General features: G+C 44.5%; 1 protein-coding gene across 2 annotated transcripts in view; it reads right to left on the reverse strand.

The window, feature by feature from the left end:
* Positions 1–19,024, reverse strand: part of tmeff2a (transmembrane protein with EGF-like and two follistatin-like domains 2a) — a 111,637-nt gene that overhangs the window by 15,484 nt on the left and 77,129 nt on the right. For both annotated transcript variants that reach the window (XM_041201449.1, XM_041201450.1), the window contains exons 5-6: positions 9,000–9,096; positions 270–418 (exon numbers count right to left, since the gene is read on the reverse strand). In XM_041201449.1, coding sequence (XP_041057383.1) covers positions 270–418; positions 9,000–9,096 — 246 coding nt within the window. The remainder of the gene's footprint in view (positions 1–269; positions 419–8,999; positions 9,097–19,024) is intronic.

The following is a 19,024-nucleotide window of genomic DNA, read 5'->3' on the forward strand; positions in this document are numbered from 1 at the left end:
TGTATCAGGAAAAGTCATAATTGTTTTGTAAGTTTACTGATCCTGCACTTTGAGTGTGGGTCAGAGATACAACTGTAACACCGCAGCCCTAATCCTCCAACCAATGTCCTCTTCATGCACTATAGTGCAGGATCAGTGAATTTACCCTCATCAGACACTACAATAGTGTGAACTTTGACAGAATATTCACAGGGCTCTGCAGAGATAAAATCATGACTAAAATCATACATTTTAAGTACCAAATGGAACAATCAAATTGTTCAAGTTACCTGGACATCTTCCCAAATGGGTAACTTCTATGAATTCCTGATTCTGGCAAGATGCCTCTTTAACCTGACAAGGGTTATCATAGGATTTACCATCAGAAGCACACACAGGGTTGAAACTGATGCGGGAACAGTCAATGTTGCACACACACCTAGACAAGAAAAAGAAGCTTTGTTTAAAACTTTGGATCATTCCACCATCTAAGCAAGGAGCTGCTTTCATATGGAGGGCAGGATGAAGAATTGCTTTAACAATACTATAGTGCTATGCCTGTCCTGCTTTCCCTGTCATTGGGAACCTGCACTGTGGGCTCAGAAGAAAGCAATTATCTCTTAAAATAATCTCCTGGATGCAGAGTGCTTAGCAACAAATATACACAATAGTAATATGCAGCAATTGAGCAATTGGTAGTTATTTCCTATTGAAAATATTAATGAAATTCATCATGACAAGCTTACATGTTTGAAGAAAGCTATTATGTGAATTGTAGACATTTAAAATGTAACAGTGATATTCAGAATCTTTGGTGACAGTAACTACACAGTATAATTATCACATGGCCAATTTTAACTCCAGGTGGACTTCAGTCCCACGCTGGAGTGAAGTTGGAGGCAGAGTTTCAATTGAATCCAGTCTGTGAGCAGGTGGTAGCTGATAGCAAGGTAAATCTAGGATGGGGGATGTTTGCAGAGTCACAAGGCTGGGAAGGGTTGAGGTGGGTTGTGATCTAGAGACGGGGAAGCCAGAAGCTCAGGCTTTGCCAGTGGGGCCTGGAGGAACACTCCTGTTCCTCCCAGGCTCACTAAGGAAAGATTTAGAAATTCACCCAAGCATACATTGCTGGTTTCTAGGCAGCTTAATCTAGTGGGATGTCCACAATAGGCGCTCTGGTCGGTAGCCAGTTAAAATTCCAGTGAGTTCCCATGTATATCACATAACCCTGATTACATAAGGCCGCCACCAGAGCCCAGTGAGAGTCTTATCTTTCACCAAAACTAGTCATTTAAATGCAGATCAATGGGAACAGAGCAGAAAATGGAACTCTTCACTTGAACTGCCCCTCCATTACCCCGGATCAGGGATAACTGAATTGCCCCATGATCTTATGCAGTAACATTTAGCTGAGGATTACAATCAGAACCAATATTCTATATGAGAGTACCCTCAGGAATTCTGCAATAGGCTGCATCATGGAATGATGAGATATAGGTCTGATTCTTTGTTCAAATGAAAGCCAGGCACTTCACCCCCTCAGAAGGAAGTGTTTTAAAAAAAGCAAGGCCAATAGTTGTATTAAAATAGGCCTATGATAATTGTATCCTTTCACTCCTTGGATAGAGCCCAGTAGTGATACCCTGATGCTATTTTGCTGTCTTCATTTTCTGAGAGCAAGAAAAAGAGGCGAAACAGCACAGGATCACTACCAACAATACCTCAGAGCCAGACAGGCCATAAATGGAAGTCTAGAAGCACAAGGAGCAGCAAATCCACCAAAGCTGCATTTCAAGAATATGCTACATAAGGTCCTGGATTGTATAACAAACACAATTGCTAGAGTGCAATATTGGTTTAAAACAGAGAGCACTAGGCTTTATTTCTAGAGGGATGGAATTGAAAAGTAGGGAAATTATGCTAAACCTGTGTCAAACAGGTTAGTCCACATTTAAGAGAACTGTGTGCAGTTATGGTCACCATATAAAAATGATAGAGGCACTGGAGGGGCTGCAAAGAAAATTTACAAGGATGCTACCAGAAATGGTTGCATCTACATATCAGGAAAGGACTAACAGGTTAGTTCTCTTTTCTCTTGAAAAAAAGGATAAGGCGTGGCCTAGAGCAGAATTTTCCATGCTCACTGGTGTTGGGTGTCATGGCGGGCCTGAGCGGACAATATGGCGGGAAGGCCAAAAATTAGTTTCACACCATCGTGAAACATGTTTGCAATTGTTTGTTCCACCTGTCAATGGCGGGCCGTGTTTCCCGTTTCTGGATGTCGGGAACTTCATTGCAATACATCTGCATATCATTATAAGTCCAGCTTGCCAGAATCATCCCCCCAACATCAAATTTATCGACTACATCGGGGGTGGGGGGGTGGGGGGTGGGGCGGGAGGAGACACACCGGTGCAGAGCACGTCTTGACAAGTGGACGTGCAGAAGTCGGGACTTACCGCTGGGGCCTTGCTCACATCGTGGACATCCGACGAGCAGAAGATGCTGGAGCCCGACAGCAACAGGACCCTGAAGGAATGTCCATTGCATGCTGGGTGCACACGGCTACGTCGCAAAGCAGCTCGCGGAAGTTGGCTAGTCAACATTGAGGGTCTGCTTCGGGACTTCAGCATCTTGGCTATGGTCTGCTATGGGTGATCATCGAAGGGGTGGAGAGGAATGTCCAGCTGTGAGTAGGAGAGGAAGGTGTATCGGGAGTAGGAGACGAAGGCCTAGGTTTGACTGGGGGAGGAAGTTCTGTCGAGAGGCAAGATTGGGGGGACGGATGGTAATATGGCAACTGGAGAGGTTGGTGTAAGGGGGAGGAAGGTGTAAAGCAAGGAGTTCGCTGGGGTTAAGAAGTTCAGAGGGGAGAAGGAGTTCCAAGGGGGTCAGGACTTCAGGGGGAGGAAGGAGTCTGGAAGGGGCAAGGAGTCCAGGCAAGGGGGGAAGGAGTCCAGGGAGGGGGAAGGAGTCAGGGAGAGGAAAGGAGCTCTGAGGGGGTAAGGAGTAAGGGGGGTAAGGAGGAAGGGGGGAGGTAAGGGGTAAGGAGGGGACAAGGAGTAAGGGGGGTGAAGGAGTAAGAGGAGTGAGGGAGGGAAGGAGTGGGGGGAAGGAGTAAGGGGGGAAAGAGTAAGGGGGGAAAGAGTAAGCTGGGGAAGGGGTAAAGGGGGCGGGGGGTGATGTCTAGGTGAACATTCAAGGGAGGGGATGCAGATCAGCACAGATGGACAACTGAAAGCGAACCCCAGCAGGCAGCATTGAAAATGCTCAGGACATTGAGATGAGTGTGATGGAGTATGGATCCACGTGTGTGCGAGAGTGCTTGCACGAGGTTCCGAAAGGACCTGCCACACACACAGTTCACCCTCCAGAATCACTCGTGGGCCGGCTGCGTGCAGCTGAACTGCTAATGTGGGGGATGCAGTGGGACGACTCATGAAGACTGTAAATGAAGGTGAGAGACTCCATTACACATTATTTAGTGAAAGTGAATTTATTTTCAGATTATAAAGTGACAAAGCGTGTTCACCTGTGCAATCAACTGTGATCAGAATTTCTTAACTTTTCTAGGCCTTCTAACACTTCTAGGTGCTGCCCTGATATCTGCGTCAGGGTGGAGACAGCCTGTGTAATGGCTGGCCCTGTTGCCTCTGATGACTTTGACGTAGGTGCTCTGGAAAGCAAAGGCCGCCTGGAGGGATGTCGAGGTGCCCTGTTTCCCGCTCACATTGCCACGGCAGGAACTCACCAGTGGCTACTGCTATGGAGTACAGGTCTGTGTGCATCCCCACCTACTGCTGACTCTCCACAATGATTTGGAAGGCCAGAGGCTCGTCATCTGACTTGGGCCTCACAGATGCCTCTTCCCCAGCACTCCTTCGAGTGCTGGAGAGCTCAGCTAAACCTGCCTTCTCCTGCTGCGTGTCTGTATGGTGACTACCAGATTGTGAACCTGAGCCTGTTCTAGATCTAAGTCCCACTGAGGTGTGTGTCTCTGTGCTGGTGGAGGGTGTGATGGATCTTCCAGTCTGCTTATTTCCAGCTCTTCAATGGAGGAGGTGTCCTCTTAGCTGGAGATGAGGACCTGGATGGAGCTGAAGGACTGGCTGGCTGAGGGTGTCAGTCGCTTGACAGAGCTCCCTGTGAACTAAAGTAGAGATAGTTAGTGCATGGCAGCAGTCAAAAGCAGGAGAGAGAGCATTCACTTTTGTGTTGAGAGAGGGATCAATTGGTGCAAGATCCTCACATGGGTGTTCACTGCCGACCTCACCATCACCTCAGGCATGGTCCATGTCCTCATGAGTCAGTGCAATAGCACACTCCTCAAAGTGAGTGAGGGGCCTAATGTGGGTCACTTCACCCCTGGTCTGGGACCTCTCCCTATGCTTTGAGCCAGCTTCTCCTGCATGAAAACAGATGGAGAAAGTGTGAGTAGGATACATGGCACAGCGTGGAATGTTTGTGTGGTGAGCAGAGCTATAGATGGGATGACATGCGAGCTCGAGAAGATATGAGCCTGATGGAGATGTGAGGGTGTGTGTGAGAGTAAGTGGTGTTGTCCTTTGAGGCGTGAGATCCCGTGGATGTGTGACGGGTTTGTGAGTGTGAGTTGAGAGTGACGAGAAGAGTGACTTACCCTGGTGGAATGGATGAGACCATTCATCCTGTTGCAGCACTGGGTGGCTGTCCTCTTTGGTAAGGCGTTGGCACTGACCATCACCTCCCATGCTGAACTGGTGACGTTGCTTGCCAGTTCTGGCCAGAGCGAGGGTAGAGAACATTGCAGCGGGCCTCTGCTCTCTCCAAAAAGGCATTCCAGGGACATGTCACTGAATTGGTGGGGTGGGTGCAATCTTCTTGCCTTTCAGGGGCAGGTCTTCTGGGCAGCAGTCCTGGGCTGGAAGCACTGAGAGGTGCGTGTGCGACTGCACTTTAACTATGGCACCAGGTGTGAAGAAGTGGCGAGGTGACAGTGTGGCGGGCAAATCCGAGGCTGCCCGCCATCGAAATGGCGTGTTGACCATGAATGCATGATTAATGAAGCGGGATTCAGACAATACGACATGATATGGTAAAACATTCTTTTTCCTGCCCACTACTGCACTTAGTGCAAACCTGGGATGATCCCACCCCTAATTAAGGCCTTTAAAATTATGAAAGGGAAAAGCTTTCCACTTGCCTGGAAGAGCAGAACTAGAAGCCATCAATATAGGATAGTCACCAAGAAATCGAATAGGGAATTCAGAAGAAACTTATTTACTCAAAGAGTGGTGAGAATGTGGAACTCTTTAGCAGAAGTGAATAATACAGATGGATTTAAAGGGAAGACAGACAAGCATATAAGGGGAAAGGGAAGAAGATTAGATATAGTTGAAGAAAGACGGGAAGAAGCTCAAGTGGAGCATCAATGTTGACATGGACTAGTTGGGCTGAATGGCCTTTTTCTGTGCTGTATACCCTACGTAACATATATGTGTCTATGTTTTTAAGCACCTTAAATGATTTATATTGAATTGCTAGTGTGCTACAAAGATTTGAAATTGGCTGCTTTCTCTGCAGTTCACAGAATCTTGATCTGAACAAAACTCTGATCTAAGCACAGCATTTCCTAGCAAGCAGAATTGGATGAACAAACAATGAAACAGGCAATGCATAGGGGAGTTAATTAACTATCAGGGATTTGGAGTAATGTACTCATTTAGATAAATAATCGATCTGTTACATAATGACAACAACTTGCATCTGTATCATGCTCTTAATGAAATAAACATCCAAAGGTACTTCACAGGAGCATTATTAAACAATTTTTGATAACAAGACACAGAAGGAGATACTAGCCAAAATGAGGTCAATGATGCAGTTTTTAAGGAGTGCCTTAAAGGAGGAAGGAAAAATCTTGAAGGCAAAGCTGCCAATGATGGAACAAATAAAATTGGGGATGCTTAAGAGGTTAGAATTGGAGGATCACAGATATGGTGGAAGTTTGTAGGGCTGGAGGAGGTTAGAGAGATAGGGAAAGGTTTGAAAATAAGGATTTGAAATTGACGCTTTGCCTGACTGGGATCGAATGTAGGCCAGTGAACATAGGGTTGATAGGTGAATGGGATTTGGTGCGAGATAAGATGCAGGCAGCTATGCGTTGGATTGCCTTAAGTCCTTGGAGGGAGAAATATGGGAGGCAAGGCAGGAGTGCATTGAAATAGTTAATTCTAGGGGTAATGAGGGAATGGATGAGAGACTCAGCAACAGATGAACTGAAGCAGGAGCAGAGTAGGGTGATGTTACAGAAGTGGAAATAGGTGTTCTTTCTGATCGTACAGATATGTGGTTAGTAGCTCAACCTGGGGTCAAATGTGGCACTAATGTTGTGAACCGTCTGGTTCAATCTCAGAGTTGCCAGGAAGATGGCTAGAGTTGGTGGCTAGGGAAGGGGGTTTGTGGCGGGAACCAAAGACAGTACCCTATACAGGGGCTTTAAAATATCTTTACCGACCTTCATTTAAAACATTATTAAACAATAATGACATTCTTCAGGTAAATGTGCATTTAGATATCAGTCAGTTTACTGCAGCTCACAGCCCAGTTACAAGAGAGATAAGACTCTTAGAACATTGGAAAATGCGAAAATGTAGATGAAGAAACAACATGTCTGTATGTATTTTTATATATTATATGAATGTATGTTTGTAGATAAACACTTATGATAAGAGGGTGCTGTACATGGACTTTTATATTTGCATTATCAAATTACTATTCAAATGCATTATCACCAATAATACAGGAATACTGTTGAGTAAAGATAGATCTGGCAGAGTTATTTAGTATTCAAGACAGGGAGGTGAGATTCAGTATGGGAAAAGCAGTATACAGTGATATGTTTTTCAAATTTGTGATCTTAACTGTTTGTTCTGCATTTAAATTTATTAGGGAAAGCATACTTTGATGAGGTCCATAAATAGTACTTTGGAAAAAATTTACATAAATGTATTTGGGGGGAAAATGATGGAACAGAATTGAGTAATTGATTTGGGTCCTCAGGAAAGAAGTGGCTTGAGGTTTAGAACATTTTAATTCTGCCTTTATAATGATCAGAGTATTTCTGCACCTTCTAATGTCTTCCTATGCTGGGATTGCTATTCAAACATTTTACACAGATACCACAGACAAAATGTAAATACGAATAAAGTTAAGGATTTTGGTTCTGGTATAGACAGGTAGGCGGGATGGCTGCAGGGATAGTATACTGTTCAGGAAGCTCAGATGTACAGGTTTCCTGCAGGTCTTACTGAATTTAATGGCAGGACCTGATTTTTTTTAAAAGAACCATTTCCTGGCTGCAGCCAGCCAAATTGAAGGCTGGCTGGCTGTCAGGTCGCTCTAAGCCAGAGGCAGGCATTGGTTGTTGGCAGGGTTTCTGGCATCGGGAAAGGATGAGTTATCAGGAGCGGGTCAGACTGATTGCCAGATGGAGGTCAGATGGTGGGTACACATTTTCCTACTCCTTCTGGCCTACAAGTAGTACAGGCACCTATATCATCCAGCCCTCATGCCTCCCTTCCGCTACTGGGTTTCCCGAAGCCTGGGAAACCTGGCCTGCAGGTGTTAAAAATAAAAGCGATGTTAAAATGGATGCATGGAGCCTCCTTAAAATGATTTGAGGATCCAACCACCACATGACAGCGGGTTGGTCTCCCGTTGCCATTAAAACCAGAAGTGGTTTGGAGGTGAACTGCCCTTTCTAAAAAATTGTAACTGCTATGAATGGAGGAGTTTTAAATTACCCCTGATGATAGTGTGCTTTACAGCAGTTAAAAATGTTTGCAGGTATCGGTGCTTTGTTTGCAATCCCAAAAGTCTTTGTTAAAATACTCTGATCTTGAAGAACAGGCACTGGTATGTATGAAGTACTGTATTGGAGAGATTATTTATAGTTACAGACCAGTTGGATCAAGTCAGGTCATATTAAGTTGTTTCTGGACGCATGTCTTTTTGGTCAGCTTGGCTATTCTCAAGTGATTTGAGAGTAAACTTTGAATGAAAATGCTGGGTGTTAATACTCAGACAGGTTCTATATAAGCCTATGACTTACAGAATTAGGGCAAAGACTAGCTTTGTGATTTTTGCATCCAAGTACACTCATGTAATTCCTTTGTCTGCTGTCTTAACAAGGACATGATGTGTTCATATACTAACATTTCATTGATTTTCCACCAAATTGATTTTTAAACAGTTAACTTAAAATTCATTAAAGTCAAAACAATTCACAGCAATGAATGCCCTATTTATTGTATGCAGATTTTTTTTTCAAACAGCTACAATTCAGTTTGACTTGAAAGCTTTGATTTGTGTTATTGTATCCTACAGTGACTAGAATGTAATGTCAAACCTGCAGTAAGAAACACTTCAGTCAGTGTAATGCAAATTTCAAAGAGCACAGTGAACTCACTAATCAACTTCCAGTTTAAACACCATCTCACACCAGTTGGAATTTGCTATGAGAACATGCAATGACCTTTTTAATTTTTGGTCAACACTGTGCTGATCAAGGGTGCTGGGGAACAAAACGCCACTTGACGTTTGATTTCAGCAGCAAGCACTCTTTGGCCAGGTACAGAACAGATCAGGTATGGGGTAAAAGCTCCTATAGGCCTCCCCATAATTTCAGAAAAGTATCCCAACCGCATCAATATGACATCCCCACCTCCCCCAACAATCAATTTTGGAATTAAGATTAAACATATTTGGATGCAGGTTGACACTTACTGAGAATGGAGGCCACATCCTATGAGGGTTCTGCCCAATTTCTTTTAATTCTCAGAGTTGCTAGATAGAAAGGACTTTCATCCCATTGGACTGGGCTGGATTTAGATCCAGGTCCCAAAGGTAAGAGCCCCAGCTGACGCTCTATAATAAGAATTTCTAATTTAATACAGTGTGCCAGTGATGGTGTTGCATTTATAGTTTGTGGATATTAGCAAATATTAATATTTGCTGTTAATTAACACTGGAGAATTTACCAAACATCTTCTGCGTCTTCATCACATTCTGCTCCAAATTGGCAGATATCACATGATGAGGTTTTCTTCGGAATGGTTTCTCCAGAACCTTCATTTCCTGCAGGTCACAGAATTCACAAATAAAAATCATGCAAAATAATACTAGGACTTTGTGATTTTATTTTTTAATTTCTGATGCACATTAGAAACTATTAAAAGGCATTTTTAAATTGTTTCAGTCACCTGACAATCTAGCCAACAAGGAATTAAGGTCATTAACTCTAACCCAGCCCTTATGTTTGACTTTGACAAGGAGCTGAGTTCAAGCGGTGAAGCCATTCTTCAAATTACTACTTTTGTCCATTTAACCACTGTAAATATTTCATAGTCCTATCTTATTCTCAGGTCAGAGGAGTGTCATAGAAAATGTCAAAGCGATCACCTTTCTCAAAACGTGACTGCATACTTGAAGGTCTTTTTAAACCCTTCCCTCCCTCGTATCATTTTTATTTAAATGAAACTAATCTCAGTCAAGACAGGCTTCAGTGGAACTATCACGACCAGTTGCAAAATTTACCAACAATCCTTTGTGGGAATATACATCATGGTAACCCATATCCGCTAAATAAATCAGCATAGAATATTCTGACAAGAAGAAACAGCTGAGTCGCATTCACAGTAATCACATGAAGAAATAGAATGAATGCACCGTACTGCAGTATATAACAGCGACTGAAGGACCATATAGGAATATGAAATTTTTAAAAAACTGTGAAATAGCACTTAAAATGGAAATATTCAAAACAGTTTATTCCACCCAGAAATACCATTCTTTGTCAAAAATATGTAATTTTTAAAAAGTTTAAACCAAGCTTTCATTTCTACTAATCAGATTCAAAAAACTTGTTGGAGACCTTAACCAAGTGACCGGACCTTGAATGATACATTGCTGGTGTAATCAATTACAACATATGCCACTTACTGTATGCATATACCATGCATTGTTTTTATTTTATATGGAGCTGGGTCACGGTCAGGGTGATCCGGTTTTCTGAACCCAGAGTTTATGTTCTGAATTAACTTAAGCATAGACTGAATCTAGGCAGCTGATGGCTCAGTGGTTCTCTGCAATGCCCACTATGGAAATGAACAGTATAAACCCTGGAAGGTTCAAGGTTTGACTTCAGCCTATGCCAAGCTGACTGATTTTTTTAGATATGCTAATTGTCCCTGGACTGCAGGTTAGACATTAAAATCATGTTCAAGAATAGAGAGGAAACCCTGTTCAAGGAGGGAGAGGACATTGAACAAATATAGTCTGGTTAATCTAATGACTAAAGAAATAACTTACATTTACACAGCACATCCTTAGGACATCCCAACATGCTTCACAGCCAATAAATTATCTTTGAAGTGTACTCACTGCTGTAAGAAAACTTGGCAGCTAATTTGCTCACAGAAAGCATCCATATACAGCAATGAACAAAATGACAAATGAATGTTTTTATTAAGTGTTGGTTGAGGGATAATTGCTGACCAGGCCACTGGGAAAAATTATTTACACTTCCTACAATAGTGCCACAAGGTATTTTATGCTCACATGGGCAAGTAAGTACCTTACCCAGAACACAGCACCTTCAACAATATAGTATTCCCTCAGTACTGCACTGAAGTGTTCATCTAGATTATGGACAGATTTTCCATTCTGGAGACTAAGTGCGGTGGCATATTGGAAAGTTGGTGTTATTCCCACTGGGCAGCAGGTTGGATTAATCCGTGTGATTAATTACGCATTATTGAGGAGCTCGTTGAATCTCATGATGTGGCGGTCAGGGATTAGTCCACCATGCCATTACCTAGGGTCAAAGGTCCTGGCGCCATATTTAAATGGCATATGCACAGACATTCACTCTCTGCAGACCTGGTGTGTTGTTTCATTCTGCTTCTCAATGGTGCCCAAAAGAACCAAACCCTCCACTCCATGGTTCAGTGAGGCCTCCCTTGGGATTCTCCTCCAGGCTGACCAGGAAAGGCGGATGTCCTCTTTCCTTGGGGTGGGAGCTGGAAGTCCTCTCACCTCACCACACCAGCCTGGGAGGAGGTCGCCAGGGAGGTCAGTGCCAATGGCCAAGAAAAAAAGGACTGCCCTTTAGTGCAGGGAAAGGATGAATGATCTGATGCACTTCACAAGGGTAATTGAAACTCCTACTCACTCCAAACTCTCTCTCATAGGGCCATCAGGCAGTCTAACAGTTAAAGTCCACAGGGATGTCACACACTACCAGCAGATGGGACACCAGCATTGAATGTCTGCCAGCCACTTTAAGCCCACCATCTCATGTAAATTCTTCCACAAATAACATCTTAATCCCTTACTGGGAAGGGCTTATGCAGCAGGCCCGCATGCTTCTGACCTGATCTTTCATTCATAGTGCTCACAGTCAATTCATCTTTCTTTATGCAGGACAACATTTCCCACAACAAAAAAGGGAGAGAAACAAGACTGGACGAGGGACCTCAGAGTTGAGGACACTCTCCACCCTGGAGCAACAGGTGGCAGAGCTCTCTGGAGAGAATAGTGATGATTCCTGCGTGGAAGGAGAGATTGGCCTCCCCCAAAAAGTCAGTGAGGGTCCATCCAGTATACATCGGCCACATGTGGACAATGACTATGAGTGACCTATAATGTTGGAGCCTGCCTAGTTAATCACTAATTATCTCTTCTCTCTATTCAGATACCACCAATAAAAGGTGAAGGCTGTCTTCAAGCAAGCCCCTCAGCACCAGCCACCAGACCATCTCAGAAGAGGATGCTGAACGCCCATCTGATGAAGATCCGTCACTGCATTCATCTGCACCATCCACCAGCGCAGATGCACGCACCTCAGTGGGACCTAATTCTAGAGTAGGCTTGGGCTCACAATCTGATGATCACCTCATCGACAAAGGTCCATAGCAGGAGGAGACAGTGACAGCTGAGATCCCTGACACTTAGAGGACTGCTGAAGACCAGGCCATTGGCTGAGTCAGAGTCCGATGATGAGTCTCTGCAATCGGCCCTGAGGGAAGTATTGGAGATGCAGAGACAGGCAGGGGAACATCAGGCAGAGTTGTCAGAGGCTGTCAGCAGACTGGAATGAAGGATGGAGGAGTATATTCATGTTCTATCTGACGTCATGGCTCCGGCACTCGCACTGAAGTCTGTAGTTTGTGGATGTAGCAACTATTCATTATGACCAATGTTAGATTCCTTTCTCCCAACCGTACTTTGCACTGGCGTTTATTTTATGACAGTAAGTTTTTGGGAAAAGTAGTGTTCATTGTCGAGCACCACAGCCTTTCATGTCACCCTGCATTGTGTTTTTGTCTCTGCATTTAAGGCTGAGCATTAGTCCTTTCTTAGTTACCACTCTCCCTGTGCATGACAGTGAACGATGGAAGTAGATTTCACTCAGTGACATTAGAAATGTCTGTTAGAGGGGAATGAACGTGTGGTGTCAGAGGTGTGCGCTCATCCCGATGAAGCCATCTACTTACTTGTAAGGATCTTACTTTGCTCTGGAATGACTGCCTAGTGGTGCTTTATGGAATCCTCCATAAAGGTACAGTAAGTGACTTGATATGAAATTCGTTGCATGACTGTGCACTTAGACTTAGGGTAGAAAGAAAGGATTGGCCTTTGTGAGATGGAGAATGTTGAGGACTGGAATGCTATGAAAGCAATATTTTGGCACATGTCCTGAGCCCTCAGCAGGATCTATAAAGGAAGAAGCTGTCATTGACTGCTGTGTCAATAATGACTGGGCCACATTGCCCCCAAATGCCAAAACAATGCAGGATGCAGGACATAGACTTGACAGGCTTCCGGCAAAAGCAGGGTAATGAGTGTTTGTAAATAATCAAGTGATGGTCCTGCTGAGCCACTCTCTGTGAGGACAATTCCAACAAAACTTGCAGTTTGGGTACATGCTGTAGAGTAACAGGTCACCTATGTCCTGATGACCAAAGGCATATTGGGGCTTAGTAGCAAGATGAGGCCTCCGCATTATTCATCCATGACAGTTGACATTTGGAGAGATGGTGCTATCCAGATGTATCTCCCTCTTGAGATGGTCAAGCACCAACCACTGACGAATGCTTTTCCTGTTAGAGCCGCTTAGTGTTTCAGCCACTTGAAGGCTTCCATGTCCACTGACCTATTGATGCCATGGGTGAAACGACGGCACTATGTAGTTGCTTAAGGAGGTGCACTAGTGGAGTGCTAATCACATTCCACAGCAGCCACATGTTCCCTAGGCTACTTCGCCTTCCAAAGATGACTCCATCATTAGGGATGAAGGTGACTTATGCTGCTTCTCTGATCACTGTGAGATTGATGATCTTTATGGTGACGCTGGGAATGAAGATTTTGTTGTGTCCCCTGCATTGAAGCCTGAAGATAACTTTGATCTTGAAAACTTGTCTTCACCTTATTCCTCTTGAAATCCTGTAGCAATGAGGTTGTCATGGGCACGTCTGCCACATCTTCTTGTGGCTCATCTAAATCCACGCACTCTCCACATTCATCCTCTTCCAAGTCCTCCTCATCTGAGGAGACATCTAACTCCTCATTGTCTTCCTCTGGCAACACATCCCCTCTTTGCAGCACTAGGTTGTGCAGGGCGCAACAAACAACAATGATATGGGGCACCCTGCAGTAAGCATTGGGGTGCCCTGACTGACCAGTCCAAACTTTGGAAATGCATCTTTAACAGGCCAATAGTTTGTTCTATTAAGGACCTTGCGGTGGAATGTGCAGCATTGTATCTCTTCTCAGGTGCACTCTGTGGCTGATGAACAGGTGTCATTAGCCATGTCTTCTCTGGGTATCACAGAGGAGCTAACCCTCCAAGGGCTGAGCTACCCCAAATATCTCTGGCACCTGGGAGTGACTCAAAAAGTAAAAGTTGTGTGAGGTCCCTCGGTACCTAGCACAAGCATGTTGGATCTGCTTTCTGTGATCACAAATGAGCTGGATATTCAGAGAGTGAAATCCTTTTCTATTAATGAATCTCACAGGTTGTTGCCAGAGAGCTCTCAAAGCCACATGTGCACAGTCAATGGAGGAAAGCCTGAGATTGTAGCAAATCCCACAGCTCTGGCAGCCTGGCTTGCTTCATCCATGCGAAACTCATGGTGAGCTTTAATGAAAAGGACGCCTGCCATCTGCCTTATGTATTTCTGTGTCGCCAATTGTGAGATTTCAGACAGGTCCCCAGTGGAGCCCTGAAAGGACCCGCTGGCAAAGTAGTTCAGTGTAGCAGTAACCTTCAGAACAACCGGCATTGGATGTCCTCCGTCGGTGTGGCAAGAGTTCCTCACGGAGAATGTGGCAAATGGGAGCTATCACATTCTTAGACAAGTGAAGGCATCTATGGCACTGTCTTTTGTTCATCTCCATATATGAGCTCTGTCTTCTGAGGACCTTTGGTCCTGCCAAATGTCTTTGTGGATTTGGCCCCTCCTTATAAGCATCTGGGACTTCCTGGGGCCCTGCTGGCTCTTGATCCTAAGGGTGATGGTCTTCCTTGAGCTGCATTAATCGGTGACAAGTCCTTCTCCTATTCTAATCATAGCTCTCAACCATGATCAACATTACCTGCAGTCTGCACTCTCCACTCCTCCTTGTATCTGTGAACGGCTACAAATGAGCAATCAATGATAGTTCCTTGGTGTTCTCAGTCTGTATATCGCATACCAAGGCCACTCCTTGCAGGATGATATCATCCTGGAGGCCAACAGGTGGTTGAGCTTTCCCCTCAGAACTGCACATTCACAACGAGGATCCTAATTAGGGTAAAAAGACCCATGCCCTATAACACAGTAAGACTTCTAGTGGTTGTTTTCCAGTGGCACGTATGTCACAACTGCAAGTATGGTGCCTTGAATGCCATGACCAGTGCACTGGGAACATGGAGGCTTGTAGGGTCCTTGCTGTCTCTACACAGCAGACATAGCCCTTGATTGTTTGACCCAACATCCATTCTAACATGTCTCTATAAAGATCAAATGCCAATTAAGACCAAATGCAACACAGCATCTAAACTTAATGGATTCTCGCCTGAATGTGAGTAAAGGAGTTAGTAAGTTAGTAAATTAGTAAAAGAGCCAAGCTCATTCATTGTGCTTTAGACCCTCGAGTCCAGCACTCAGCTGAGCCATGCTTTCCATGGTTTGTGCAGGAAATTTATAGGGTGCCCCGTCAATCGGCCAAAAATTGCTGTGCTGAACATCCCCCACACGTCCAAAAACCCATCGCCGACTGATTTTCTTCTAGCTTGTTTTTCAAACTCCATCATTCTTAGGTGAAAAGGAAAATGGTGCTGCTAACTTTCATTCATGACACCAGTTTCCAACCTCCCCTATCACTCACCAAGTTCCTCCCGTCCATCTCCACACTCACCTCATCCTAATTCGCATTCCTCCTGTCACTATCCAGCCTCCTCTTGTTACCCTTGACCCCATCATTGTTCATGTGGATATTCCTGTTCCCCCCACTGTACCCTTTAATGTTGATGTCCTTATGCAGTTTATTTGCCCGACCCCACCCCTTCATGGTCACATACACCCTTACTTTACAGGACATCCCCTATAGGACCATCCAATATTTCTTCCGCCCCCATGATTTTTTAGCTACCAACTTACAGGATCCAGACCTCCCCTGATCGCTACTGTGCCCTCTGCCTCACAATACCATGACTCGACCCCTCAAGGTTGAATGCATAAGGGTGCATGATCATCACTGCCCAGAGGGACCTTCTTCTGCCCAAAACTGGGACCAAGACATGCATGCCATGCCATGCCATGCAGAATCGTCTGTATGGCCCATATAGCACCAGGACAGCCTCTTCCACATGGTCCTGACAGCGTGGCCTCAGTCCCAGGATGGTCTCTTCAATATGCCTCTGACAGCATAGCCTCAGCCCCAAGACAGTCTCTGACTCTTCCCTGGACAGTCTCATAACTTGCCCCAGGAGTCTTTCACAACTCCTCTCTGTTCTTTGACCACCCCAGTGATGCCTCTATCTTCCCCCCGACTCTCTTGTTTCCCCCTGCTTAGTCCTGCCTCCATCTTCCCCCTTCCATCTAATATTCTGCACCCACCCTTCCCTCACCCATGTCCTGCTTCTGTCTCACCCCTCCTTGCTGGTCTTGCCTTGGCGCAGCTTGTGCTACAGGCACCGATTTCACAGCTATGGTCTTAAAGGAAAGTGAATGCAGCGTCTATTGTCCTCCAAGTTGTTGATGAACTGAAGCTCTCCAGGTACATGCCACTTATATACAATTGTGAAACAGACTGTTCTAATTGTCTGCTGGCAGGACACTTAATTTAGAGAGGGAACACAATTCTGGCAGGTTGGCCTTTTAAGGAGCATTCACGAAATGCAGATGAATGCAAATGTGGTTCCTGACATAGATCAGTGGGAAACTTCACCCGCCTATAACCCGTCATTGAAGCTGGGAGACCAAACTCATTTTCTGCTGGCAGGAAACTGACTTTTTCCGTCATGCCAAATTTAGTGCCCTTGCCTGCCACAATTCCCATTGATGGTGGGAGCAGAAAGTTCACATTTCTGGACTGGATCTAAATCCACATTCTTCTGATTCAGTTGGGAGTGATGTACACCTCCCTGGGGCACCCTGCATCGGCTTGTTTGAGGCCCTTACACGTGGTGCTGTAGGTCAAAATGCCACTAAAAAGGCCAGCAATAATTTTGATTTTATGAACAGAGGCATGGAGTATAAGTGTAAAAGGATTACTTGTACAAGGCAATGGTTATGGCAGAGTCCATGTAGCTTAGGGTAACCCATTTTAGAAAACTACAGAGTATGTACAATGTATGTACAGCAGGATGATACCAACTAGTTATTAAGTGAGACTTACAATCCTAGGAATATTTCCCATGGAATAAAGAATGTTAAGAAAAGGATTTTAAAAAAGTTTTAATTAGGTGAATAGGGAAATTATATTTCTACTGGTTGGGGAATCAGTAAAAGAGAGTGAAGAGAGCAGTTTGAAGAAGATAACAGAGAGCTGTTTTTGCCACAGGGAACAGTTCAGGTAAAAACCATTGCGTTTTTCAAAGGATGGGTAGATAAACAGATGAAGCAAAGGGAGATAAAGGATTACAGCAATGAGCAAAGCAGTTTAGATTAGTAATAAAACTAGGAAATACTCAGCGGTGGCTTATTGGTCACGTACTTAGTGCATACAGGTTGAGTGGCATAGGAGAGATGAGGGACCATGGGAGGGTAGGTGGGGGGTGAGAGGTGAGGTTCTAACAACCATGAATACAACTGGGCTGATGTCCCAGAAAAAGGAGGTAGGCCTTCTAACGTGCCGGTCTTGCCAACTGCCTGCCTCTGTTCCTGCATTGGACCTATCTCCAGAGGTGGGGACATATCTCCAGCCCATGTCCATCACCCAGGCATGAAAATAAGACTGGCAGGCTCCTCCAGAATGGAGATAGGATCACAAAGTTGAAAATTTTCCCCCGTTTCCATCTCCTTGATGAAACTATGGCTCTTGGTGTTCATTTTATGAGTATCCCTAAGGACTGAATTTTTAGGCCCTGTTGGGTGCAAGCATGGAGGCAAGCAGGTACATCATTTCACACCATCGGCTGGCATGCTGATTTCCTGGCACCAATCCTTCCATGGGACATTGGGTAGTCAATTAAGAGCTGTTTAAAGGCCTATTATCAGAGGCCAATTGGAATCTTCCTGTTAGTGACCAGGCCCCCAGCTGTGTAGTGGCGGCCTCTCAGTGGCATGTTGAGAGGCCAGCACTCCAGGCAGGTTTTGAGGCTCTCCCCACCTTCCTGGCTTCAAATACAGCTGATGGTTGCCCTTTGAAGGGGTTCTCCCTCCATAATGGTGGCCTGGCTGCCAAGGGGAGTTTTTTTATTTTAAAGTTGAAAATATTGGTGAGAAGGTGTCTCCATCTCGGAATGCCCTCTCTCACTTGCTTAAAAAGGCAGCCTGTTGCTTCTTCAGTGGTGGGAGGCCTCCTATTTGCCCTCCAGCTTAGAAAGCCTGTCCACCATCCTCAATTGAATGGCAAGCCTGCCCTCTGGCTATTAATTGGCCAATTCAGAGAAAATCAGAGGAGAAAATCTCCACACAGTGGATATTTTGACCTTCATGTGACCCTGATGCCACGGTTCTGAAACCCGCAGGGAAAGTCCTGCCCCAGGTCTCTCTGAACATCAACATTAAAAATATTCTGCTTTTTTATTCTCAAGTGAATAAGCTAATACCTCCCCACATTTTACACCATCTGCCACCTTGTTGCCCACTCACAAGCTGTCTACATCTCTTTGCAGCCTCCTTTTTTGTGTCCTCCTCACAGCTTACACACCCACCTACAGAGGAAACCTTGTTTGCTATATATAATTATCAAAGTAAGAGTCCACTTTAGTCACTCATTTTAGCAGCTTTGCTTCTTTGCAGTGCACCAACAACACGTACCATTACTGCAGACTTTGACAAAAAAAACAAAAATAATTCATTGGTTTGAAGCTCTTTAGTATATCCTGATGTTGTGAATAGATGCTATATAGATGCTGACTGCCGTTGTGCATCTCAGAATGATCACAAATTTAAATTTGAATAATATAGATTCTAAGAGTTTTCTCATAAATGACTCTGGAGACCAGCTAGCTTATCTGACATAGAAATAAGGGCAATTCCAGGCTCAGAAGTTTGTTCTATTCCTAAAATATTAACCATTGCTGTTTGACAGGAAAGGTTTTATGTTGACCCAGATTTGCTGTAATAATAATGGCAAGGTTAACATTGTGTGCTTTTATTACAGGGTAAACCTAACAGCATCCACATACAACACAGTTAAGCGCAGGATCCGGATGTTGCTGTTAGAAATACCCTGCTCAGCCAGCGGGTGTGCTGTTGCAGTCCTTGCTGATGGACTCAGCATTGAAATTACTGCAATGCATGAACTTACTGCACTTGCCCACTTGTTCCACACTGAAAACAGTTTTCAATGG

This window comes from Carcharodon carcharias, chromosome 12 (genome assembly GCF_017639515.1).
Source record: "Carcharodon carcharias isolate sCarCar2 chromosome 12, sCarCar2.pri, whole genome shotgun sequence".
Taxonomy (NCBI): Eukaryota; Metazoa; Chordata; class Chondrichthyes; order Lamniformes; family Lamnidae; genus Carcharodon; species Carcharodon carcharias.